This window comes from Passer montanus, unplaced genomic scaffold (genome assembly GCF_014805655.1).
Source record: "Passer montanus isolate IOZ18808 unplaced genomic scaffold, ASM1480565v1 scaffold53, whole genome shotgun sequence".
Taxonomy (NCBI): domain Eukaryota; kingdom Metazoa; phylum Chordata; class Aves; order Passeriformes; family Passeridae; genus Passer; species Passer montanus.
The window spans coordinates 3,254,915-3,280,684 of record NW_024370263.1 but is presented as its reverse complement, the minus strand read 5'-3'; the positions used below and the strand labels follow the sequence as shown (position 1 = coordinate 3,280,684).

The 25,770-nt window shown below is 46.8% G+C and overlaps 1 protein-coding gene across 5 annotated transcripts in view; it reads left to right on the top strand.

The window, feature by feature from the left end:
• Nucleotides 1-25,770, top strand: part of ULK1 (unc-51 like autophagy activating kinase 1) — a 76,805-nt gene that overhangs the window by 39,799 nt on the left and 11,236 nt on the right. For 4 of the 5 annotated variants that reach the window (XM_039724685.1, XM_039724687.1, XM_039724688.1 and 1 more), the window contains 12 exons: nt 2,293-2,343; nt 8,653-8,741; nt 10,781-10,946; nt 12,169-12,229; nt 12,521-12,610; nt 16,488-16,613; nt 20,023-20,174; nt 20,999-21,082; nt 21,664-21,926; nt 22,500-22,684; nt 23,478-23,593; nt 24,123-24,266. In XM_039724685.1, the coding sequence (XP_039580619.1) occupies nt 2,293-2,343; nt 8,653-8,741; nt 10,781-10,946; nt 12,169-12,229; nt 12,521-12,610; nt 16,488-16,613; nt 20,023-20,174; nt 20,999-21,082; nt 21,664-21,926; nt 22,500-22,684; nt 23,478-23,593; nt 24,123-24,266 (1,527 nt within the window). The remainder of the gene's footprint in view (nt 1-2,292; nt 2,344-8,652; nt 8,742-10,780; nt 10,947-12,168; nt 12,230-12,520; nt 12,611-16,487; nt 16,614-20,022; nt 20,175-20,998; nt 21,083-21,663; nt 21,927-22,499; nt 22,685-23,477; nt 23,594-24,122; nt 24,267-25,770) is intronic. The other variant, XM_039724686.1, reaches the window with a different exon arrangement.

Below are 25,770 nucleotides of genomic sequence, written 5' to 3'. Positions count from 1 at the left end.
CCTTCCAAACTGAGATCATTCATTGTGAGCCCAGTGGTTCTGACTTGGCAGCATCTTACAGATGTGTTTTAGCTGAGCTCAGAGGTCTGAAGAACCTCCTAGGAAAGACATGCCCTAAAGGAGCAGACAGAGGTGGAGCCTTTCCTTGAATACTGAAAGGACCAGGTCATCTAAAGGCAAACACATCCTGTGTGTGTTCAGGATGCTGCTTTTTAGTCAGACTTGGGTAAAATAGCTTGATATTTCTGGGGTTGGTTGAGGGTTGGTTTTCTGTTGGGTTTTTGTTTGCTTATCTGCTCAGGAAGGTTGTTTCCTCCTGGGCAGCACATGCTAGGTGATGAAGAGGAATTGTTTTGCACCCTCTGTTATTCTTTTGGATTAGAGATACCAGGAAAGCCTTTCTGGGGATGGTCAGCTGGATAAGCAAGTGTGGATTACCTGAGGCTGATCATAGTTATCCAGTGATGAATGCCAAGGGCTGGTTACTGGAGTGTAGAAGTGAGAAAATGAGCTTTTGAAAAGTGAGTTGTTGAAGCTCCTGACAGACTGGCTTGGATAGAATCACCTGGCAGGGTTATTCCCTGCAGATCTTTTATCTGGGCTGTGGATCTCTACCTCTTCTCTCATGCTGCTGTGTATTTCAGAAGAAGGTGTCTTTGAGGTTCTTGATTCCCTGCTGTTAGAAATTGTCTGGCAAACCCTTTTAGTCCATATAAGCTGGTTTTGTACCTCTTGGGAGTAGAGTGCATGAGTCCATGTCTAACACTTGGAAATTTGAGATAGTAGCTTTTGATATCACTCTGGACAACAGTTACAGCACATCTTGCAGTATTGAGATTTTCCTGTCCTTCATCACATTTTTATCAATAAATTGGCATCTCCCCAGGGGAGAGAGTTTCCTGCTGTTCCTTGTTCCCTGTGACCCTCTGCCTGGGGATGTCACACTGACCTCCAGAGAGCTCAGTTGAGTCACACAACAGCAACTCATCCGCTTGAAACTTCATTTACTTGTTGTGTGTCCCAGCTGCTGTTCTGCCAGGAGCTAATTCTCTCTGCAATCTCAAGATTATCTAAAGGAAAACCAGGAGGGTTTCAAGTTGCAAGTTTCCTGCTGATGATTACAAGCTGGGTTGTTTGAATTTTGCTTTGCAAGCACAGCTAATAAGCACTTTGAAGCGGGGAGGGGGAAAAGTGAAAGAAATCATCATTTCCACCCCCTCAGTTGAGTCAGCTTGGCTGAGGGATGGTACCCTCCTCTAGTGCAGCAGGCTGAAAAAGAAGCAGGAAACCCCAGCAGCTGAGCAGCTCCCACAGGATGGGAATGTTCTCCATCCACAGCAGATCTAATCTGTGAGATGCCAACTTTCCCTGCCAAAGATTTCCATTCCTTGTCTTGGGATAAGCTCCAGACCACTCCACTCTGGCTGCAGGACTCTGGCATGGCAGTGGGGAGGAGAGGCTGGGGGGACAGGGATTGTTTAAGGTTAAAAAGCAGACAAACAAAAAACCCAGTGACTATGTTCGGGAAAGCTCAGTCCCCAAAGAGGAGCTGTTTACAGAAGAAGTTTGTAAACCTTGGGTGTTGCAACAGGAAATCCATTCTGGGAAAGGAGCTGGAGCTCAGTAATCAGTGTTGATCCATGGCTGACACTCCCAAAAGACTGAGTTGCTGATTGTGATAGGAGAGGGCTCTGGCACGGAGCTGCAGTGAATCAGAGATGAAGGAGCTGGGAGAAGTGGCTACTTGTGAGGACAGGCAAACATGCAGAGAGCGTTCAGCAAGCCAGGACAGAAGCTTTTCTTGGCCTGGATCTGTAGGATGAATTCCCACAATGAGGGGAGGCAGCAGCAGTTGTGTTTGATGTGAAAGGGAGGGAGTTCTGGGCTGTGGTTCTGGGGTGGCCCATTAAAAATGCATTTCTGCCCTCAGTGCATGGTGAGTTTGAGTCTGTCATGGAGATCACTCAGTGGAAGTCTTTTTGTCCATCATCCCTATTCCATGGAGTGAGTGGCAGTGCAGTGTGATAAATACAGGATCCCTGCATTTAGGGTGATTCACCATCCTGATTAGCAAGGGATCCAGTTAATTTCCCATCCTTTATTCATGAGCAAGTCCTGCATTCAGTCTCCAGCCTGTGTTCTTGACTACTTCTATATGCAACCATACTCAGTCAGCTTCCATTGTTGCATGGAAAAATCACTGTATAACACTAACTTCCTGTGTTTTATCTGCTTTGTAAACTTCTTACAGGCATTTTCTTTCACTGAGTCATTGTTCTTGATTTTTTTCAGATGAATTTTTCCATCACCCATTCTTGGATGCAAGTGCCTCTATGAAAAAATGTAAGTATTGCATTTTTGATTACAACTGTTTTTGAACCATGGCCTGACTTCCTTTGCTGTTAGTTCAAAAGGAAAGAAAAATACTGTTTTATGTTTCCTTAGTTATTTAGGCAGGGATTCAGGGTTTATTACTGTGTCACATCCAGATTTTGCCATCAAAATGTATTTAATTTTACTGGGTTATCTTCAAAGGGATGATTGGGGGATATTTACGAACCGAAAGTAGAAGCAAATGTAGTTTTGAAATGTATTCAGCTGCTTTGTGTGAAGTGCTTGGCCAGTGGGGTGCTTGTAGGTACACAGGATTGTGTCTCATGGCCTTGCTGTTCATCCTCACCTGTAGCACCATTCAGGCCAGTGAATGGTGGAGACTGGCACTCCTGCTTGCCAGGCTGGCTGTGCAAAAGCCAAACTTTGTGGCTACCAAATCTTGTTTCATCATTTACATCGAAGTTCTTGATACATCTTGTTTTAGAAAGGTTACATTTATTACTCTATGGGAGCTGGCCAGAACAAAGATTTCCATTGCAAGTTCTCTCTTCCTCCTTTTGATTCAAAACTTTGGAAAAGTTGCAGCCACGCATATTATGGTTCAGAGGTTTGTTTTTGGTAGAAAACAATTGAGAATTGCTTCTAGTGCATGGGGCATCATAGTCCTGTGGCCAGGAGACTTGGGTTAGTGGAATTGTGTATGGTTGTCTTCTCTGGAGGGATTCTCCTGGGCTTTTAATCTCCTGAGTAAATATAGCACCAAGAATCTTCATCACTGACTAATTTGGGGTGTCCAGTGCCAAGTCTTGGAGGAAACATGTCCAGTTTCCCTCTTGGATGTGTGCCACACACCTTGTCTGATATCCACATCGCTCCTGACCCTCTCTTGCTTTCCTGCTGCCAGAGCAGGATTTCTGAGTTGTCCCTGATGAGGTTTTACCTGTGCATTCAGGTGATCGTCCTGCGGGCAAGAAAAGACGCTTCTGGTTTAGGGGAGCTTTCAAAGCAGCCAGGGCCCTAAGCCCACCTGTGCCAGCAGGATGTGGGGCCAGCCCTGGAACAGGGGGCAGGAAAGGACTCTGGCCCTACAGGGCTGCTCCTGAGCCAGCCCAGCTCCTGGCACCTGCTGTCCTGCGGCTGCGTGGGAAAAGCCCTTCGAAGTCTGATCCCCCTGTGGGCAGAAGATCTCCCCCTCAGGATGTTCTTGCATGCCCACCAGCTCATCTCCTACCTCCAGCTGTCCCCCTGCTTCACTGGCCAGGAGAGCAGAAAACCCCAGAAAAACAGGAGAGGGTTCTCCTGACTTGGCCCCGGTTTCCAACTTGTGCACATCTGCCGTGCAGGAACCAGAGGTGCCATTATGAGCAGGAGGATGTAGCTCAGCCTTTGCCCCCAGCTGCACCAAGGTTAATGGTGTGGGGTCAAGGACCAAGAAAAAAAGCACCTTTACAGGCAGGTAAGGCCTATGCAAACTCCAGACCTCTCTGTCACCCTGCTGATCCTCGCCTCCGGACATACGTCCACAGCCTGGAGTCCTCTCCAGGCAGGAGAGACTGCTACTGGTTTTGAAGACATGGGAGAAATACCAACCCATTGCTGGAGATGTTGAAACTGTGGTGCACAGAAATCTGCTGGTGGAGGAGAGAGTTCTGGTAGTCTGCTCTGAGGTCTCTGCTACTGACAGGTGCCATGATGGATCAGAGCCCCTTGGATGTGTGCTGAAGAGCCTGGAGAAGAAAAGGCTGCCTCTGGTCTTCTTGATGTCTGACAGGAGGGAGAGCAGCCAGTGTATCAGCAAAGGCTGGGTTGTGGTGGTCTCCATAAGAAGAACTCACCTGAGATTTATGGAATGCTGTCCAGCATGGCAGTGGGCTTGACCCTTGCTCAGCTGTAGCTGAAGTGTGTCTTGGCAAGGCTGCAGTTCTCAGGGGGTGGCTCCCCTCAGTCTGTGTGCAGAGCTAGGGTGAGTCCAAAACCTTGCTGGGCTTCTTCATCTCAACATATGGCTCAGCATATCATGAGTGTGGGAAATACCAAAGAGAAGAAGAGCTGCATCTGAACCATGATGGTCGTGCTCAGACTGAATTAGAGCCCTGATATCTGCAGTGCAGAGCTGAGCGAGGAACAGTGTGCCTTGCATTCTTGCTCTCCTTGAGAGCTGATAATTAGCTACCACGAAGTCATTCACATCTGAGGTTTTTTTAATATAATGGAACTTCGGAATTCTGGAAAAATGATGAGTCCTCAAATGTAGATCATTCTGCAGGTGGACAATTTTGAAGCTGCTAAGGCAGGGGGATCCCCCTTGTTGAAACACATTTTCATGTTTTTTGAGATGCTTCAGCAAAATCAACATTTCTTTCAAAAATCTTTCAATAAGATATTTCTGACAGGCACCTCTTCTTCCCTGCTGTTTTGAGGGATGGTTGTTTTCATGTCCCTCCTCTTATCTCCCTCCCTGGAATCTGGGTTCAGGGCTCTTGGGTTTTGTTAACTAAGATGCTGTACTTCATTTTTGTTTGTTTATTTATAATTTATTTTATATTGTGGGTTTTTTACCTGTGACTAAGCATGTACTTTAGCTGTGTAAAAATTATTAATAAAGTTTTAAAATGCTGTGTCTAGTCAGACTGTCGTCTGTCTGTAGCCAGGTCTGATCAGCATATGGTATGGGGCCGTGTGTTACAGTAATAACACATGAGAAGGCATAATTAGATGCTTGTGCAAGTCTTCTCTCAGTAAACACATTGTAATTGGTACCCATGCAGGATATTTTGGAGGTTTTTCTGCTCCTGCCTTTAATGAATGAGAAGCTGCTGCCTTCTTGACTCTGAGTTAAGAGAGCATGAAAGGTGAGCAGTTATGGTTCAGAAGTGCATGGGTGCTTCACTCTCTGAAATACCTGTCAGGCTGAGCTTGACTTTTGCCATATTTTTAATCTTATTGTACATAAAATACTCAGGTGAAAACCAGCAAAAAATCCCCATGACTTTTGCATATAAAAGATTTTAATGCTGCAGACTTTTAAACTCTAGAAAGCACATTATTTGGACAAGTCCTTTCAGAGTTTGCACTCAAACTTTATTGCCTTGTCAGAGATTGCAATTAAAGAACTTTTTGATGAGTGGTTTTAATTGAATCAGGATAATCAGGAAAATGCATCTCTCCAGTGTATGTAGAACTCAGATGCCAAATAAAGTTTTCTATAAAACTTGAGAGTTGGGTATTTTTAGAACAGCTGAGCCCCTGGTAGGATGATGTGTCAGAAGTTCTTTTTACAAGTATAGGATCCAGTATCAGGATCCACACAGCTGGAGCACAGGTTTGCCTTTATGGCTCCCAGCTCTCCCATTTTGAAAGCAGTTGGCATTGGTTACACAATGTGCAGGATGACTGTTCTGTTGCTGGAGCAAGTTGGAGAGGACAATTATGGAAACAGACTTATTTACATTACAATTACAATCCAGCAATTTCTGGATTTGGGTGGGAGCCTACAATTCATGTTAACATTCCCCACATTCAGACTCAACTGCAAACATGATGAGCCAAGTGTTTGCACCCTTTTTAATTTTGGGCTGGGAGTGCCTGGGTGTGTGGAGGAGATGGAAGCAGGCGTCTTTCTTTCAAGCTGGCCTACATGGCTGACACCAAAAAATGCCCCAGCAGGGATGTGGAGGTCAGAGAGGGTTTGTCAGAGCCAAACCTCATGGTTCTGCATGCATCAAAGTCTGTTTGGACTGTCAGGACCTTCTGAGTTGGAGCTCACAGCATTACAGTGTGGATTTGGGGAGTTCAAAGAGATTTAAATAAGAGCAGTGATTAATAGAGGCTGTATCTAAAGGAGTGCTTCATGCAGCTGAGTTTGAGTTTCAGATAATGGCAAAGTCTGCCAGCTTGTCTTCCCTCCTGATTAATGAAAAGCTATCTGAAGCAAATAGTCAAAAATAGAAGTGTCTCAGTTCTAGCCAGGTTTAAATCAATAATCACAGAACCAAAATAGGCTGGAGGGGACCTTGTGAGAGAACTGGAATGACTCTAACAAAAATGCTCATTCCAGGAAAAATGAATGGTGGTGCAAGTCTTGCATCAGGCATGTGTGGATACAGTGGAGAATGGGCTTACCTTTTTAAAAAAGCACCCTTCCATAACAGGAAGGGCTGTGTGTACACGGGTGATTTGTTCTGTAGCAGCTGGCAGGATAAATAGGGGAGGAGACCTTTTTTTCCCTCCTTTCTAGTATTAAATCTGTAGGGAAGGTCCTAGGGATTGCTCTGCAGGCTCTGTGGGAGGACTGTGGAGATCAAAAGCAGTGTGATAGAGGCAGGACAGAGCTCTTCATTTTACAGGCAAGTTCTCAGGCCTCTGTGTGTGTTCTCTGAGAGTGGGGAGGGAAGGCAGCTGTGCTGGCTGTGGACAGAGTGGCTCTGCATGCCAAGCCCCTGACCGACCTCCCAGAACACCCATCCTTGGGATACCTCCATCCCTGCTGCTGTACAGGAGCCAGGGCAGTGTGTTACAGCAGCACAGCCCACCAAGGGCACTCAGTCTGGTGCAGAATAGCTGCAGAAGCTAAAAAGTGTGTCCAGCCCCCTGCTGCCATCCTGCTGTGGGTTCCTACTTGTTAATGTTGGCAAAGGCTGGAGGAGATCACTGTGACCCTGCTTAAACTGTTAAAGTGGTCAGTTACTTACATTAAAATATATATTTTAAGTCTACACTACTTTGGCTTCTCTTTGCTGCTGTTGGATCTTGTTACATCTCTCTCAGACTGAGGAATTCAGTGTCTCAGTGATTGCTCTTTTTGTGATAAAAGGCTCTGGTCAAGTCATCCTTTAACCTACTTTGATAGGCTGCATGGAAAGGTTTCCTAAAGCCTTTTATTAAAAGGCATATTTTCCCTTTTTTTTATCATTAGAACACTGTTTCAACAGTTAATTGCAGAGCAATGGACTTTTATTTTTCTAGCCTGTTGGATAGAGTAAGTACTTTGTAGTATCTAATGGGATTAATGACAGAGGTAGTTTTACTTCAGACAGAAGCATTCCTCTTCTAGGTGTTATTAATCTCCCTTGTATTAGGTATGGAGTCATTAGCACAGGTACTGTAAAGGTAGAAATTTGATAGAAGGTGCTAATTCTCTGCCAGCTTAATGGAAGAGCAGCAAAGTGTTCCTCTCCTCAATTAAGCATTGTCTCTGATCTCTATCTTAAGTCATTCAAATACCAAAATGCTTCCAGTGTAAAATCTGACTTCAGGCTGCCTTGAAGTGGGGATTTTGGGCTCTTCTGTGCTGTTCAGTCTTGTGCAGGTGGACTGGGGAATTTGAACCACTAACTGCTTCAAAGTCCTTTGAAGAGCCATTGTTACCTTTGACTCCCTGCTTGGCTGAGCTGAGCTCTTCTGTTATTTACTGAACCTTTCTTGCATAATTCATTGGAGTTAAATATTCTTTTCTCCTCTGATGCCTTAATCATCTTTTCTGCCTCAAGGTCAGTGCTAACCAGGCCTTTCAATGTAAGCTTTAGGCCTTGTGAGGGTTACAAAGGCCAGTGCAACAAAGAAGTGAATAAAATTGGCAGTTCCTATACTGAGCAATAAAGCATAAAAGGGAGGGACACAGGGATGGCCTGTGCCATGGAAACAATTTCTGTACAAAGATACTGAATAACCAAAACATGTTTAACTTGCAGAAGTGACCAAGTTGAGCTATAGGAAGCAATGCACTATTTCCAGGAGGAAACCCCCTTGAAGGTTTTTTTTGGGTTTTGGGTTTTTGCTAGGAGCACGTGGCCTGGGATGCCCGAGTGGCTGTTTGGACAGCAAACACATAGACTTTGAGTAGGCATGTGTTTAACTTGGCACACACATCCCAATATTTGATGTATGTGTGCCAAGCCCTGAGGTCTCATGAGGAAGAATCTGTCAGGAAATGGTCTAGCTCCTGGCTTCTGCCCCAGACATGAGCAACTGTGTTCACTTTTCTGTTTCTTTTTCCCTGCATTTGCAAAGATGCTTTGGAGGCTCTTTAGGGCAAAAACCATCTTGCTGCTTGAGTAGGTCAGTGGTTGAGTGGGCATCTGACCTTGGTCAGGAGTTCTCAGACCTGTGAGAGTGGCACGGAGGAGTGGATGCATGTGAATCAGATAATTGAACAGAATGCTGATTTTCTTTTGTTCTCCTTTAATTGACCACATATGATACATGAGACACATGATGGTGCACGAGATAAATCTGATGGGAAAAGATGAAGAAGACTTTTTATTGTTGCTTGATCTTGGTTTAACCACTTATTTTGGTTTTGTCTTTTGCTGGTTTTAGCTGCTTCCGTGCCAATGCCTTCTTATCCCAGTTCTGGCTCTGGTAGTTCCTCTAGCAGCTCATCCACTTCCCACCTGGCATCACCTCCTGTAAGTACAGCTCAGAGGCTGCACTGTTTGTGTTCATGGTTTTCCTGCTTGTGTGTTTGAAATGAGGTCTCTGCTTTAGTGCTCTCTTTGTGCAAGTCACTGAACACTGTAGTTGTGGCTGGGCTTGGTGCAGTGTTCTCTCCAGTTTAGAGTTTGGATCCTGAAGGTTGGCTTGCTCTCCCCAAGACATGTTTCAGTGTGCCTGTTGGATGAGAAGCCATTATGAAAGAAGTTGGTATGAGCAGCACTAGCTTGTCTTGGCAGAGATGGAAAGCTCCTTGGAACCCAAACCAGTTGCTAATTCAGGGTGTAGCCCTGCTTCCTTGGCTGCACAGTCTGTGTGTTCAAACAAAGTCTCTGCAGCCTGACAGTATATCCCCCTCCTGAGCAGCATGTCCAGGCACCACAGAGGGACATTCAGCAAAGCTGTTTGCTCAGACCAGACCTGCCACAGTCCAGTGGGCTCATGAAAGATGATCTCAACTGATGGGTTTTCTCTCTGGTTACCCAAAATGGTGAAAACTTTTCTGGAGGGCAGAATATTTAAGTGACCAGTGAAGTGACATTCCTCCAGCTCGCTGAACTGAAAGGTTGTTTTTGAAGGCTCTTGGTGAAAGCTGCCTTTGACTTTGAGCTCAGGAATGCTGGTGGTGTGATTGGTAAGGGAAGGGAGAAGGATGGGACTTTTTCTTCCCTGGCATGACTGGTTTTTTGCTTTGTTCTCTGAGTTTCCCTGGGCCAAAGTATCTTAATTTGGTTTGGGAAAGACTGAGGGGCACCAGCAGAAGTTGATGTAGGTGCTCATGATGTGAGCTGGACAGAGAAGACAGGTCTGCTCCCCTCTGAATGTTTCATGACTGTGTCCCTGAGAGCTTCCTCCCTGCAGGAAGGTTGGCTGAGGCTCTCCTGGCCATAAGACTCCAGGGATGAGCAGATGGTGTGAAAAGCAGACTCACTCTCCTGAGCTTTCCTGGTCTGGGAGCTTAAGGATGGAACAGAATCACTGCCAGACTGGGAGGGGGTTCCATGTTAGAGGTTTCCTGCTCCTTTCCTCCTTTGCCCTTGGAGGTTTTGCTGATGGAGGTGTGCTGGCTCAGTTTGGGAAAAATGCCATGTCTTCAGGGCAGAGTTCGCAGATTGGGTGGAAAAGAGACAACTTTGACAGCTGGAAACTTCCTTCTGCCTGTATGTCCTGTGTGCAGAGAGAGGGAGTCCCCACTGCTGCAGCAGGGGTCTCTGCAGGGTGAGCAAGGTCTTAATGAGGCCCAAGTGAAAGCTGCTTCAAGTCTTTCTCAGCCTGGAAATGCATGAGGATAAAGATTGTGATCTGCTCTGTGGGCAGTTCAGCTGCCTTAAAGCTTTCTTAAACCATCCAGCCTCCTCCATCTGTCTGCAGTGGGAGGGATTGTGGGGCTGTTCATCATTCAGCTGAAGGAAGCAGGAAAATGGGACTTTTTAGGGACTGTCCTGCCTCTGACAGCTGTGAGCTGTTTATCTGCTAAAAGTTTAATCTTTTGGGCCTTTCTTTAGCTCCTTAGCAGCAGTACAGCAAAACAGGGTGGTCTTGGAAGTTCAGGACACTTACCTCCATGTTACCAAGTGCTGCAAAAGCACAAATAGAGACCAGATGGTTCTGTGTTTAAGAACAAACCAGAAAAAACATAACCCTAAAGAACAACCAAAAGTATCTCTGAAAGCTCCTCTCATGTTCCCAGCCATACTAAAGTGAGTTGGTAGAAAATGTGTGATTGATCCAGAAAACCTCAGCAGGAGGATGCAATACCTTGAGTGAATTTTTCTTGTCTGTGGAGCATCAGACACACTGGAAATATGTTTTGTGTAACAAAAGATGCACTGTTCTGACAGGGACATAAAAGGCTGTTCCTTTTCAGCAATCTGACCAGCTGCTTCTGGCAAACCATCAGCCCTGGTTTATCAGCAAAATGTTGTTTGTAGCCTTGTACAGCTCAGTTTAAAGGATGGAGCAGAATGATGAAGTAGCTGTGCTGAGGGCAGTGTTTGTTTTCTCCTTGAATTAGCAGTCCCTTGGAGAGATGCAGCAGCAGCTGCAGGAGAAGGCACTGGCATCTCCCACCCAGGATTCTCCCGGGTTTCTGCACGGATCCAAGGACTCTGCAGGGAGCAGCAGCAAGAATTCCTCCTGTGACACAGATGACTTTGTCATGGTCCCAGCACAGTTCTCAAGTAAGATGGTTTCTGAAAATGCAGATGTTCTGAGCAGAGGGGGGTGTGGATGTTAAGGATAGATACTGAAAAGTTGAAAGAGTGATTAAACTTGTCTGTTTGGACTGAATAGTGGGAGTGGTTTTGTTTTCAAGCTGGCAGAGACATCTGGCTCACTGGCTAGGTTCATAGGATGTTTTGTAATTACCTTCAAAGACAGGATTTGAGAGTAAAGATTACTTGAGGACCTCAATAAGAGATTGAATCTGGAAATCCAACTGGAAAAGAAGATAAACAGGCTGACAGGGAAAAGTCTCTCTCCCAGAAGCTTTTACCTTGTTATCCTGTCTTCAGTTTCACTCAGCATCACAGTCCAAGACAGGATTTCAGCCAGCAAGCTGGATTTTACAAAAATCCCTGAGAAAAACTAAAATATGTTGTTTTTTCTTCAAGTGCTCTAAGTTTCATTTTATGACCTTTCTGTGTTTATACTTTGATAGGACTTGCTTGAAAACACAGATGTACAAAGAACAGATGTACATAGAACCAGGGCCTCAGTTCATGCACAGATCCTTACTTAGCCAGCAGAAGGACATTGTTCAACCTTGTGTGTGATGCTTTGCTGAGTTGGAACTTGGTGATAAATGCTGAGATTCCTCCTTTCACAGTTGCACCACTTGTATTAAAACAGGAATTTGGAGGGGTAGAGTAATCTCTGAAAGATCTCTGCAATCCTTATGATAAGGAGGAGCTTTGTTTTTCCTGGAATCAGTGGTGGGACCAGTACACACTTGCCTGGTGCTGGTCATGTTCCCAGTGTTCAGATGTTTGTTGTATCCAGCTGCCAGCTCATTTGGCTGCCCTGGATTTTTGCCACGGAGGACAGGAATGTTCCAAAGCACTCTGAGGATCTTGTACCACTTTTACACAGCAGCCAGTGACTTGCGCCAAGTGGACGTGGACTTGTTGCCTCAAATGATTGTCAGGATTGTCAAGCCCCCTTCCAGGAGGACTTGCTTTGAGCCTGAATTTTCCAAAACTTCAGGGTGTAAGGATTAGCAGCATCCACCATGAACTTCAGCTTCAGCCCACGTGTGGTTTGCAAAACACTGACTTCAGGAACAACTCAGCAGGGCTTTGATGAGCAGGAAATTCTATACAAAATCTCAATTGCTATGAATGTATAAAGGTTTTTAAGAAAATTGTCTTGAATTAATTTATTTCTGCACTTCTTGTTCCTCAGGTGATTTAGCTGCTGAGGCTGCAGGAGGGAAACCAATCCAGGACAGCCTGATGTACAGTGGGTAAGACCACCAAGACACCTGAAATTGCCCAGCCACTGGAGCCTGCTGGGTGTTTGGGACTGTGTGGTTCTGGTGGATAGGAGGGAAGATGTTCCTGAGTTATCAGCCTTTTTTTCAGGGATGTCTGTCAGCTGCCTGGTTCTGACCAGTTTCATGTGGTGGGAGCAGAATGACAGTGCCCAGAGCTCCCATGAGGTGCTGGGCAGACACAGCTCTGTTGTTGGACTTTGCAGGAGGGAAACAGGGTTGGTTCCCAGGCTCTGACAGCTGACTTCTTTCTGTTTTCCTCAGGAGTTCCTTGGTGACTTCAGCAGGCTTGGAAAGCCAGGGGAGGACACCATCTCCATCACCCCCATACAGCAGTTCTCCAAGCCCATCTGGGTAAGAAAAGCTGTTTGGTGGTGTCTGTGCAACACTGAATCATCCAACTCCCATTGACTTCCAGGGGGGATTTTACTGCTGTTGGTGTGCTGGGCAAGATCCACATCTCTCCTCTTAATTAATGGGTAACAAGAAACTCCCAGGAGAAACTCCCCAGCCTTGGGCACTGATCAGTCCCAGCTACTGAGCCTGTCTCTCCCTCTTCTGGCTCTCAGGAGGGGCTAGGAGAGAACACAGGGGAGCTGGAATTAACCCTGTTCCCTGAGGGGGCAGGGATTGTTCTCAAGCAGAAGGTAAATGTGCTCCACTGCCACATTCCCCCAGTGCCCTGCCCTCAGAGCTGGGGAGAACTCCAGCTGAAAACCCTTGTTTCTAATTCTGATTTACTGGACAAGTGTAGGGGAGTGTTGCTCATCTCCCCTTGCTGTGCAAGGACAGATGAGGGCCTGCTTAGTTGTTTGTGGTTTGTTGAAAAGTTACTTGTGCTGAGTGTTTAGAAAGTAATGCTGATACTGGACCTTGTTTACTAATGGGGGATGTAGGAGTAGGAGGAGCATGTGCAAACAGGCATGGTCATGGGTTTCATTCTAACTAAACCAGTTGCTCTAAACTCAGTTTTGGCCTTTAGAAGTGTTGTAGGTGACAGCTGCCCACACTAACAGTACCAGCTGCCCAGTGGGGCCGGACACTTTTGTGTTCTGAAGGTGTTAATGGTCTTTGGAAGGTGATCCCCTTGACTCTGGGCCCTGAAGCTTTAGGGTATGTGCTTAGCTTGCAGGGAACTGCTTGTGTTGTTTCCCGTCTTGTTCTTGCCTGCTGGGGAAGCAGGACAGCTTTCATCTTCTGTTCTGTCAATATGGCACCTGTCGGGGGAGGATGGTTTAAGGGGATTTCACACTGGGAGATGGATGACCCTAAAATCTTTTTTAAGAAGATAATATAGTCCCAGGCTGTGTGTTGAACACATTTGTCATGAACAGAGCCCAGAAAATGACAAAACATAGCCTCAAAGCTTACAAATTTAACAGAGAATAATATAGCTCAGAGCCTCGCTGACGTGATCAGATTAATTGGCAAGCGTGTACCACAGTGTGGAGTTTAATTGCATGAGGCTTCTTATGCCATGGCCTGCTAAGCTTTTTAACAGCTTATTCCTTAACTGATTCCTTTGCATTCTGGAGATCAGTCTCTGTTAAAGGATTTGGACTTGCTTCTGGGCAGCAGTGAGGAGAAATTCAGGGAAGCTGACCACAAATGCTGCCCACTTCTCACTGTTCACCAAACTGGCCTCATCATTTTCTGGTGGATCCCAGGGTGCCAGTCAATGCCAGAGGCTTTGATCTAACCATGTTTCCACTCTCACTGTCTTTCCTACTCCATCCCAGCAGCTTCTGTGGAGCAGTAGCCTCTAGTGCTATTTCCCATTTTTCTGTCTGCCTTGAAGTAGCACTGAAAAGCTCATTTCTGTGCTGTTTGGGATGGGGAGTAAGACATCAGTAATGAAAGATTGGAGCAGTCCCTCTGAGTCCAGAGGATAAAGCATGCTCTTTGGTCTGTCCCCTGAAAGTGCCACCCAGTGTGCCCTCACTGGGTTTCAGTGCCCTTCCCTGCAGGTGGCACGAGACCTGTTGGTTCAGCACTTGGCTCCACTGGTGCAGAGGACTCCTGGTTCTCCCTCTGCCTGCTCACTTGGAAGCAGCATTGTCCCTTCCATGAGTGGCTCCAGGCTAGCAGGCAGTGCTGGCTGCAGTCCATCTGGGACAGAAACAAGGGCTGTTTCAGCGTGGCCAGCAGTGGGTTTTCCACAGGATGTCATGGTACACTGACAACTCTCCTTGCTCTTAATTAAGAGATTAAGAATTGGGCAGAATTACAAGATGCCAATAATTGATCCTTTATTTTTTTAAATTCTGTTTTTTAAGCACTTCCTTGAAGATGCTTAGTAAGTCTAATGAAAGGTCATTCCTTGGATGCACCCCACAGCACTGGATTTAATACTGTTTTCAAAGAGCTTTTAATTACTGCTAAGTAGTTAAACTCCCTGTCCCAGCTTTATCTCTTGGAGTTTGCAGGTTTATGGTCAATTGCATTCTTTAGGGCTTGAGGCCATTTAGCAGGTTTAGTGTATGTCACCTCATTTGGATAATTTCCTTTGCAACTTGCACCATGTGAAGGAAGTAAGGACTTGACATAACTCTTGGGGAGAGGGAGAATCCTTTTCCCCAAGAACTTATTTTCTGGTGAAGAATTTTGACTGGATAGAAAAGATAGCATGTTCAAAGTAAGGACAAGGTTTCATGTGAACCTTCAGATTTCTCGTTAAAGCTTTGTTTTGTTTATGTCTGTCACAACACTATGTTTTATGCTCATGAAAGGCAGATACATCAAAGCCTCACCTTTTTGCTGAGCTACTGGAAACCTTGAATGCCTTTTTTTGGGTGTGCCAGTGAAGAATCAAGGCATCCATGCTGCCTTTTGGAGAGAAATAGGAAATTAAGAGTCTGTTTTCTTGGTGGAAGAAATAAATGTACACAAGGAACAATATATGGAACTTTAAAGTTGAGAGAGGAATGAAGAGATCAGAATCATTTGATCATTCAGCCTTGATGAAAGGTCTCTTCCAGCTGTTTGGCTCTCCTGTGATGGAGGAGTGTCTTCACATGCACTGTCTGGAGATCTGTGGACACTTTACTGCAGATCATCTTTGTTAGTGCTGTCACCATAAACCACAGAATGCTATGACCTTCCTCAAAACAGAAATTCTGGTAATGGGATGCTTTAAACTACCAAATAAGTCACAAACTCTTCTTTCTTCCCCTGAATACACCTGTGTTCTTGCTGAATTAAGTATATCCTTTCATGTCATGTAAAATATTTCCATTCCAAGTGCTAGACTCCAAGGAGTGATGCTTCCATCTTGTCAGGGGCAGACCAGGTGTGTGTCCCTGCTTGACAACCAGGGAGACTGCAGAAGCCTTCATCACCAATAAGATCTTCCTGTAATTCTTCAACATCCCTGCAATTGGTGTTGGCAGTTGTAAATAGCTTTGCCATGGCAATTAATCCTAGAATTCTGGGGCCTTTGGGAAAAGACTTTAGGCAGCTACTTAGTTAGATGTGGTATTTGCATGGGTTTTGTACAGCATAGTTTGAGTGTAGCCTGGTGGACAAGCCAGGAGTAACCTGGGGGAACAGGTATCAGACATGAGCCAATTAACCTGCTTGGATGGAAGGAGCCTGAAATTTGCAGAAATGACTTGTGTGTGTGTGGTATTCTGTCTTGTCCTTGATGGGTATATAGATACCAGCTCCTGTCCCTCAGATTTATTTTCTCCTGAGTTGCCTTCTCCCCCCTGCAGTTGACTTGCCAATACTCTGATCTACACCACTGCATTCCCTTCGTGGTGTGAGACTTCCACGGGGATGCCGTGGCTGCAGCAGTGCTGTGCATGAGTCAGTCACAAGCAGCTTTGTCAGCAGAGTCTCTGCTGCTGTCCTTTGTGAGCCAGGGGTGTTTAGCCCCTGCTCAGCTCTGTCTGCTTGGCTGTGGATCTGAGCTGTTGGAAACTGGGCCAGCCATGGCCTGAAATAGCAGGGCTCTGGTTTTCCTGGAGGGAGTGGTGTGCTTGGGTGTGCGTTTGAACATCAGGCTGTGGGTGGGAGTGGTGCTGAAGGAAAGGTGCCTGTTTTCAGGAGAAGTGTGGTGCCACTTCCCTTTGATATCACTTTGAACCACTCCTGCTGCAAACCCACAGCCCCAGAGCAGCCCAGGGGACGCTCCCTGCGTGCAGTTGCTTCGTGGAGATAAAATCTCCAATTAGCTGGTGGAAGGCCCAGCCCTTACAGGAGGTTGTCTCTGTGTGTCTCCTTTCCACAGCCGGCCAGGGCAGTTTTCCAGCAGCAAGTACGGCCACTCTGTGCCCATCCCAGTCCCCACACAGATCCACAACTACCGCCGGATCGAGCAGAACCTGCAGTCTCCCAATCCATACTCCTCTCCCCGGTAAGTGCTGGGGCTGGGACCAGGGAGTCTGTAAACAAACTGCTTTACACTGTACTTTCTGTACCTCTGTAAATATCTCTGTGTGTTGGGCTCTCTCCCTCGCTGTAGGGGTGTGTTTTGGGGTGGTTTTGGGGTGTTTTTTTGTGGCGGTGTTGAGATTTATTTGTTAGCACTGGCAATTTTGCCTGTGTGCTTTCCTGTGAGAAAGCTCCTGTCAGCTCAGAGTGAAGGCTGAGCCACTTTGAGTCTGACAGCTTTTCCCATGCCAGCTATGGATTGGGCATCCAGGTGTCCAGGCAGAGAGAACCATCCATCTGGCAGATGCCTTTATAAAAGGAAAATTTGAGATAAACAACTAAAATGGATGGGGCTACAGAACCTACCTGACTTTACCTTAGTTGGTTCCTGTAGCCAGTCATGCCATAGATGATGTGTTGTGCACGAGTTGCATTTCAATGTGGTTATGCAGCCAGGGCTGAGTAAATCATGAGCAATTTACGCCCGTGAGGCAGAACATGTTTTCTGAAGGCTGTCAGGAAGACCCTGATGCCAAGTCTGCAGCAGACAGCTGACCTGAGTGCAGAGGCAATGCCTGGTACATCCAAGACATGTAGGGCTTCTATCCTTTCTCACATATGATTGCTGGCTGGCAGCAGCAGCCCAGCTCGTGGACTGATGGGAAGGAGACCAGCACAGGATCTTAAGGAGCTTGTGCAACAGAGGCACTCAAATAGAAGTGTCTAGGAGGTGTCTAGGATGAGTTGTGTTGGTGTCTGGATTAGTTAAAGTTTAGATTTCGAAAGTAGGGTAATACCTACATCAGCCTAAGTTTGGGCTTCAGCCAACCTAATTCAGGATGAGGCTTATTTGAAGTGGACACAGAAGCAGAGACACAATATTCTGATACTGATCAAGGATAGGGATTAGCAGAAGGCTTGATCCATGTCACTGTAACTTTAATACTGCTTTATGTTAACTTTTTTGAGTGTGTGGCAGGTTTTGTGGTAAACTCTGTCCTGTTTCCTATGTGCCTTATGTTTTTGACAGCAAAACTTGTGGACACTGTTGGTTTTGGACCTCACAAGAGTCCTGGTTATCCCTGTGAGGTATCAAGAGAGAGCTCTGGAGAAGGTGCTGTGCCAACCCCAGAGCTGGTGATGGGCTGCTGAGCTGAGGCTCACAGCCCAAAGCTGCAGTCAGGGAGCAAAATGCCATGTTTTGCTGCTTTTAGTCACCTCTGTGTAATGCTGAGTGGCATGTCCCTGCACAGGAACTCGAGGAATGGGCCCAATCAGGGTGACTCACAGGCTGCTTTTAGCATCTTCTCAGCATCTCTGGCGTCATGTTTGTCCTGCCCAGGAAGCCATACTTATCTCTGGCCATCACTTCCTCTAATCAGCAGGTTCAGTAGACACCCTTCAGGAATGGCAGGAGAAAACTCCACCAGGCATTTAGTGTGTGATTCCACTTTTCCACCAGGTGTATCAAAGCAGCCATTGGTGCCGAGAGCTGAGTTGTGTTTGCTGAGTCATTTGATTGCAAACCTTGACGTGCACTCTGGTGGCTGAGAAATGTCCCCCTGTCACCTGAGTGGCTGCTGTGTGCCCGTGTCACTGCTGTGGTTGTGGACAGATGTGTGGCTTGCTGAGGTGCTAGTTAGATGTGTGTGCCTCTGGCCACATCACCTGTCCTGCTCCTCTGCTGGCATACCCCAGGTCTCACAGGGTGGCATTTGACATTCCACATCTTCCAGCAGCAGCAGCAGTCACCTGGTGGTTTTCTTCTGCAAGCTCCTGATAGATAAAATTCAGCCTTCTGCATGGCTCATGGTCTGGAGAATTAAAAACATGGCAGGGCAATATTTTCTGCCACTGAATATCTAGGTATCTTCTCACCTTTCTCTTTGGAAATTCATTTTGCTTCAGGGCCGGGCACTTGATGAGCATTAGCCTCTGAATCTGGAGCAACCTGAAGAGAAGTGATTTTTAGGTTAAAATTTTCAAGTATTTCCTTTTTTTCCAAGCATGTGATTATAGCATGGATTTACTTGGGTGCAGAATGTGGTAACACATTGAATAGGGGCAGGGAGCTTGGCAGATCAACTATCTCAACTCCTGAAATAGATTTATTTTTTAAAATGTATTTATTTTCTGAAATGTGACATGAAGTGAAATATACACCTAGAAGTGTTGTTGAGTAGATTTACTGGCTGTTCATCAGGATGATTCTGCCAGTCCTGGCACTGCTGAAACCCACATCCTTTGTTCCTTCTGTTCAGATTCATGAGGACAGTTAAATGCAGCATCCCTGGCAGAGGAGGCAGGATACCTTAGTGACAGCATCTTTCAGTGGCTCATGCAAGGAGGGGTTTTTGTCAGCAGTTATTGATTCCTGTCCAGAAAACCACCTATTGGTTGAGACTAATGTTCTTGTAACAAGAGAAAAAATGTTTTAAAATTGAGAATAGAATGAAGGACTTGATGAAAAGACTGTGTTCTCATATAGAGGAGTGTAATGGGAATCTTGGTGAAGGAGATTCCCTTCCCAGAGGCAGAATGGCATTGCAATTTAGGTTGTGTGTTCTTAATGATGTTGAAAAGATTAACATATTGAGAAATAATTAATTGATATGCAGTAATCCTGGCTTTCTCCAGACTGATAGTGTGGATGTACTCACTTTCCCACTAGTTTCCTCTTCTGTTTCATTTTAGCACTGGCTAATACTTAAGGTTCCTGCATGTGTGGGCTTTACAAATTAATTTTAACTCCCTAAGTTGAGCCTTCACAAGGAGTTTAAGGTGTTTAGACAGGCAATTCTGACTGTCCAGCCCAAAACCCCAAATTCCTCTGGGTAGGTGTGAAGTGTTTCAGATCTGACAGCCACACACTGTTGTGTTTTGCTCTGTAGCTCCTGATTTGAGTCCAAGCTCTGCTGCAGAGCAGTGCCTTGGCACACTTTACCTCAGCATTGAGCACAGAGCTTTCTGCCTAAAGGCTGCTCTGGCTGAAGGGCCAGTGGCTCAGCACAGGAGGCACACTGGAATAAAGCCCTCTCAGGGCATTCTGGAGACACTGCCTACAGTAAACATCTTGGACAAGATAGGAAACTGTCTTGTTCAGGATTGGTGTGGACACTTCAAGCATTTGCAGTGTCTCTGAAAAATGACTGTTTACAGCTAAGCCATCCTCGATTGTTCTTTTCATTTTTTGAATTGAAACTCTTTTGAACAAGGATTGTCATGTTAACCTGTTTTGGTGTATTCCTAGAACATTTTGATCCAGGATAAATACTCATGAAGCTCTGCTTTTGTGGGAGTAACTGTGTGTGTGTTGTGTGATGCTCTTGTTCTCCTCCCTCCTCTGGCCTGGCCTCTGGAGTGACCTGTGTGCTGCTCTTGTTTCCTGTAAGGTCTGGTACGGTCCGGAGGTCCAGCAGTACAAGTCCTCTTGGTTTTCCCAAAACTGGTGCTTCCCCTCCTTATCCTGGAGAGCATGGATCCATGCCCAGCACTAAAAAGCTCTCCTTTGGTGGTGCCAAGCCGTTCATGCCATCACCACAAGGTAAGATGGCAGCTGGCACTTTGCTGTCCTAATAAAATCATTTGCCTCTTTCCTCTAAAGAAGGGATTTGACCACCTGTAGCTGCCAGGTAGTAGAGAGTTCAGATTGTTGTGCTCCCCTGTGGTTCTTCTCCACAGATGATTTGACAAGTGTTTTAGACCTCAGTAAAACAGAGGGGAAAATACCTGTTAGCCTCAGGAGATGCAGGCTTTGCTTCAGTGCCTGCATCAAACATTTTGCTGCCCTCAGAAGAGGGCATCTGTAAGTGCAAAGTGTCTTTATACTGGCCTGGGCTGGGATGAGAACAAATGGAAGCCAATTATTGTCAAAGCAAACTTATGACCAGCTTTGAAAGGGCTTGAACTTCCAGACTGAAGAGCTTTGGCTGAATATCTGTTACCCTGATCTAGATGCTAACAAGCAATTCAGGTGGAAAGGGACAAGGGAAAACCCCAATGTGCAATGGATGCAATTTGCTGTTTTCTGTAAAAGAACAGGTTGACATAATGAGCTGTTCTATATCCCTGGTTTCTCTGATCCTGTATTTATTAGTCTCTGCTTATGGGGAAATACAGAATATTAATATTCTATTCCTCTGAACTAGTAGCACTGCAAAGTCAGACTAAAACTTGCTAAACTAATACCAGGCAGAGTTTTTTTTACCTCCTTTTACAGGAGTTGATGATCTTTTCACCACACAGCTAGGGCTGAGAAGATGGAAGAGATAACTGGCATCTTTCTATAAACAGGTGGTGCACAGTGCTGTTCTTGCCTATGAAAACTTAATACTGAATTAACCTCTTTTTTATTTCATTCCCTCGCAGTTGGAACAATCCCAGAGCAGCCCAGCCAGACTGTTATCCCATCTTCTCTTGGAGCAGAAGTGAGAAGCAGAGTTCCTGCTGCCGGTGCGTCAGGCCTTGCCTTCCCTCATTATTCTCTTGGATAAAGTCAGAACTGTAGTCTCAGGGCATTTAGGTTGGGCTGGTTGCTTCAGCAGCTTCTCTGGATGTTTGGCCAGCCAGAATCTCTGTGTGCTGGTGGGAGTTGGGGTTGTTCCATTCGCATCCTGTCAGCCAGCATCTTCCAGTGCTGACAGACCCAGTGTTGCAAAAACTCAAATTTGGGACTTGGAAGCCAATGGATTGAGTGAAGGAAAAGCATCTCAAAACCTCTAACACCTCCTCTGCCAAGAGGCCTGCTTGATGTGTAGTTTCCTTGCTGCTGAGCTGTGACAGTCAGGGTTTTTGTCTCTGAATGGGCGGCAATGAGAGAAAGAAGCTACACTTTTATTTCCCTGTTGTTCATATCTCATCCTCGCACAGACTCAAAACATGACCAGGTCTGGCAGTGCTGTGGCTCTGCTTAGTACCATGCTTAGCCACAGAAGGTTCTAATGTGCAGCTGTTTGAGCTGCAGATCCTGGATCAGGCTGTGTCTCTGTGTTAGGAGCAGGCAGTGATGTGGTTTGTCACTCTGTGCCCTCCAGGTTCCTTGGCACCCGAGCAGTCTCCTCGAGGGATGGGCTCCCGGCTCCACAGTGCTCCCAACCTGTCGGATTTGCATTCCTGCAGGCAGAAGATAACCAAGCAGTACTCTGATCCTCTTGTTGCTCACTTTGGTCATACCCCAGTCAGCCAGCCTCTGCAGATCCACGGCCTGCAGCACTGCCGGCAGCTCCGATCCTCGCCAAAGCTCTCCGAGTTCATGCAGAGGAGCCCTTTGCCAACAATAATGGGCTCCCCTACAAAGGTGTGCCCAGGAGTCTGCTTGTGGGCTTCTCACAGCTTGATCTTCTGGGTGATCTGGGGATGAGCTGCTGCAGGATCAGGATAACTCTGACCTGGATTTATCAGCACTTGCTCCTCTCCTGTGAGGGCTGTGCAGTGATCTGTGTGAATGGGGTGGTGTCCTACGTCCCTTGGGCAGCTCTGCCCTGGCAGCAGCACTCAGCAGAGCCTGGGCTTGGGAGCAGGCAGGGGAAGGAGCTGCCCCAGTGGCCAGAGTGACTGGCTGGTGGGGACATGGTGCCCCAGCTGTGCCACAGGTGTGTGTCCAGCAGGAATCCCCAGCAGTGACAGCCCTGTGCCTCATGGGGAGCAGGCACTGTGACAGCATTTCCTCTGCTTTTAAAATTCTGAGCAGTTTGTTGTCCTTTTGTTTCAGCCTTTCTGGGATTAGGGTTAAGTAATTGCTCAGGGTAGGATTTCTACCCTTATTTCAAGCAGGTTGCTAAACAGTTTGATTTTAGCAAACAAATGGGGACCAAGAGGAACCCTCCTCCTTCATTTTAAATACAGACTCTGTTCTTTCTATTCTTCTTAGGCTGTGTCCCCATTTGAGTTTCCCAAAACCCCAAGTTCCCAGAATCTCCTCACCCTGTTGGCCCATCAGGGGGTCATGATGACTCCAACACGGAACAAGACCTTGCCAGATCTGAAGGAGATGGGTCATTTCCACTGCCAGCAGACTGGGTTGGGATTGAGGCCTGTGGAAGAGATCAAGGGCAGGTGAGCTGCAGTCTGCTTCATACACTGGTGCTTCACTCCTCCATACAGTACAGATGGGGCAAATTTCAAACCCCAGCTGATGCTGAAGTTGTAGTGAGGCATCTGTAAACATTGTGTAGTTATCTGCTAGCCCCTTTGGATTGCAAACAGGTATGGTGCAGACTTTAAAAGTCTTCCTCTAAAGCGACAGGCCATGGCCTGTATTTTTTAAAATGAAAGATTGTTTGCAGCTTCACACCATGTTTAGTGTGCAGAGTTTCATCAAGTGGGGGTGCAAGACTTTGTTACCAGACAAGCAGTTGCTTTCTGTGGGGCCTGCTGTGGAGGAGAAGCTGTACTGGGTGTTCCTCCTCCAGCAAACAGTGGCACAGATCTTCAGAAGAGAGATCTGTTGGAAAGCCACTTGCTGGCTGTCATGAGCACTGCAGGATAGAAAGTCTGTCAGGTGCTGCTGTGGAGTTTTTCTTACGTGCCTCTCTGCACACTGCAGCTTTCCCCAGTGTTCTGGAGGAGTCCTCTGATACTAATTTTCATTCTTTTCAAGAAAAACAAATTGTGTTGCATTAACATAGTAAGGACTTGCATTACTGCAGTTAGTCATGATAGTTTGGTGCTTTCTACAAGTCGCAGCAGGTGCTTGAGATGCTCTGTTGAAAGAGTGTTTTTTTCAGCTCCAGACTGTTTACTGTGCAGTGTTAAGTGGCTGTGGACCAGGAATAGCACAAAGAAGTGAAGTTAGCTGACACCTGGCACCTGTTGACTTTCAGCATCATGTTGTGTGTACTGTTTTTAGATCCCTGAGCACAGGCAGGCTCACTGACCTGCTCCTCAAGGCAGCCTTTGGGGCACAGATCTCGGAAGCTGGCAGCAGCGACAGCCTGAACAATGAGAAGCCAATGGAGATTGCAGGTAGGTGGGGAGGCCAGGCAGATCTGGCAGGATGTCCTGGGCTGGGGTTTGCCTGCACCCCTCCTGCAGATGGGAGGCTGCTTTGCCGGTGGCTCTTGGCACAGGAAGCGCCATGTGTGAGGAGTGCAGTGGTGTTTGCTCTCCCCTGCTCTGTGGGCTGTGTGTGCTGTGTAACTGCTGGGTAGTGGTGTGATTTTTGTAGGCAGGGCTTCCTCTTTTGGCCCCTTCTGAGTGTGATAAGCTGTGGAAGTGGTGGCTTGGTGCCAGGCGGCTCCAGTGTGAATGGCTCTGCAGGGGTGGGTGTTCTGGGCGTGCAGGGCAGGCAGCAAGGAGGGACAGCAGCTGCAGCAGTGGCTGGTGCTGCCCAGGCTCTGTCCTGGGGCCCGTGGTGCTGGGGGTGCCTCACTGGCCTGTGCTGGTGCCCACTGTGTGCCAGGAGAGTCTGCAGGAACACACCCGCTGGGCGGGGCACCCGTGCTTGAGTGACCTTCCTGTAATGCCGGTCTGCACCTTTCAACTGTCTCCCCAGCTCCCTCAGGTGCTTACGGAGGGACCCTGCACTCTGGTGCCCGGGCTGGGGGCTCTGCCAGCCCATCCCCAGTGATTTTTACTGTCGGATCCCCTCCCAGTGGAACAACCCCCCCACAGACCACGAGGACCAGGATGTTTTCAGGTAAAGGGCCGATACCTACCTGCCTGTTCCAGTGGGAATGCCTGGGGGCAGAGAGATGTGTTGCATTCCTTGCTGCAGGGCACTGGTGATGGCAGAAGGCTGCTCAGAGCAATCTGTAAGAGCTCAGCTGGTCTCAGCACCTTTGATGTTCTGGAGCTGGCTCCTGCCAACCCCAGTTGTTGCTGCTGTTTGCACTGGCATTAGTGCCTGAGAGTGGCTTTCCAGTACTGTAAGAGACAGGCAAACTTTTACTTTATTGCTCTCTGCCTCAGGAATAGTGCTGCAGCTGTTCACAGAACCACTGTTGCCGAGAGGTCAACAAATGTAAAGATTGTGTTGTGTTCTGATTGTTCTCCCTGTGGGTTTTGGATGAGCTATAAAAGATGAGTGTGACTATCTGTGCCCAGCAATTTCAGTGCACAAGGACTGTTGGGAAAGGGCCAGGAAGGCTCTGTGTGCAAAACTATGAGAGGTGTTGCTTATGCTCTGAGCTGCTTAGGTAGGAGATGGGGAGATGCACTCCTGCTTGGTAGATGCTCTTGTAAGACACCAGTGCTCTGGCCCCATCAGCCAGCAGCTGAGGCTGTGGTGATTGGCCCTTTTGGGATACAGTGTCTGGGAGTTGGAGTCTGTGTTCAGATTAACAAAATGTTTGGACACATTTTGATTTGCATATTTGGCTTGTTTGGTTTTTTGTCTTGGCTGTTCCTCATCTGAATGTACTTGACTCTGTTGTCCTCAATTACTGCAGGGAGAGTTTGGATGTGACCATGAATAAGCTGCTTGACTGGGATGGGGTACATGTGGGTTTAGTTCCTGTCTATAACTTGCATTTCCATTCTAACTAAAACCACTCATGTCTTTGATTGCCTGGCAGATTGGAACCACAACTCTTTCTTTGTCTCATTTATTTGGAGAGCGAGTTTTAAGACTCTTAAAAACTGTGTGAGGTGCCTGTAGCACAGTGGGGTTACTGTCCTGGCTACAGCATCCAGCTGCTATTGCAATGTGATGGATAGAGGATTCAGACTTCCAGTGTTGCTTTTCAGGGATAACAGCAATCTGGAAGTGGATCCAAGCACCAGATTTTAGCAGGTGGATACTCAGGTGCTCAAGGGTCTGCCCAGCAGTCAGGATGTCAGATGGGAGGCCTGGCATAGGAGGCTGTTGAAAGTGAACCTGCAGCACACACACACAGTGTTAGGTCAGGGTGACCAAAGCAATGCTGCAGGACAAGCTTTGTTTATTAGGCTTGTGCAGGAGCTCCTCATGCTATAGTTAATGCACAAAGTTAATGGTGGAAAGGGGAAATTTGCAAGCTGAAGCTTTTCACCCCAAGTGCTTGGACAAGCCATGAGTAAGGAGAGTACTAAAGGCAGAGACTTTCTGTGAATCATCCTAACAATTTCTGCAAACAGCCTCTTGAAATTACATGGCACCCAGAATGTGATGTGTTGTAGGTCCTCTCCTCTCCTGTCTCTGAGGGAACTGGAAATACTCTGAC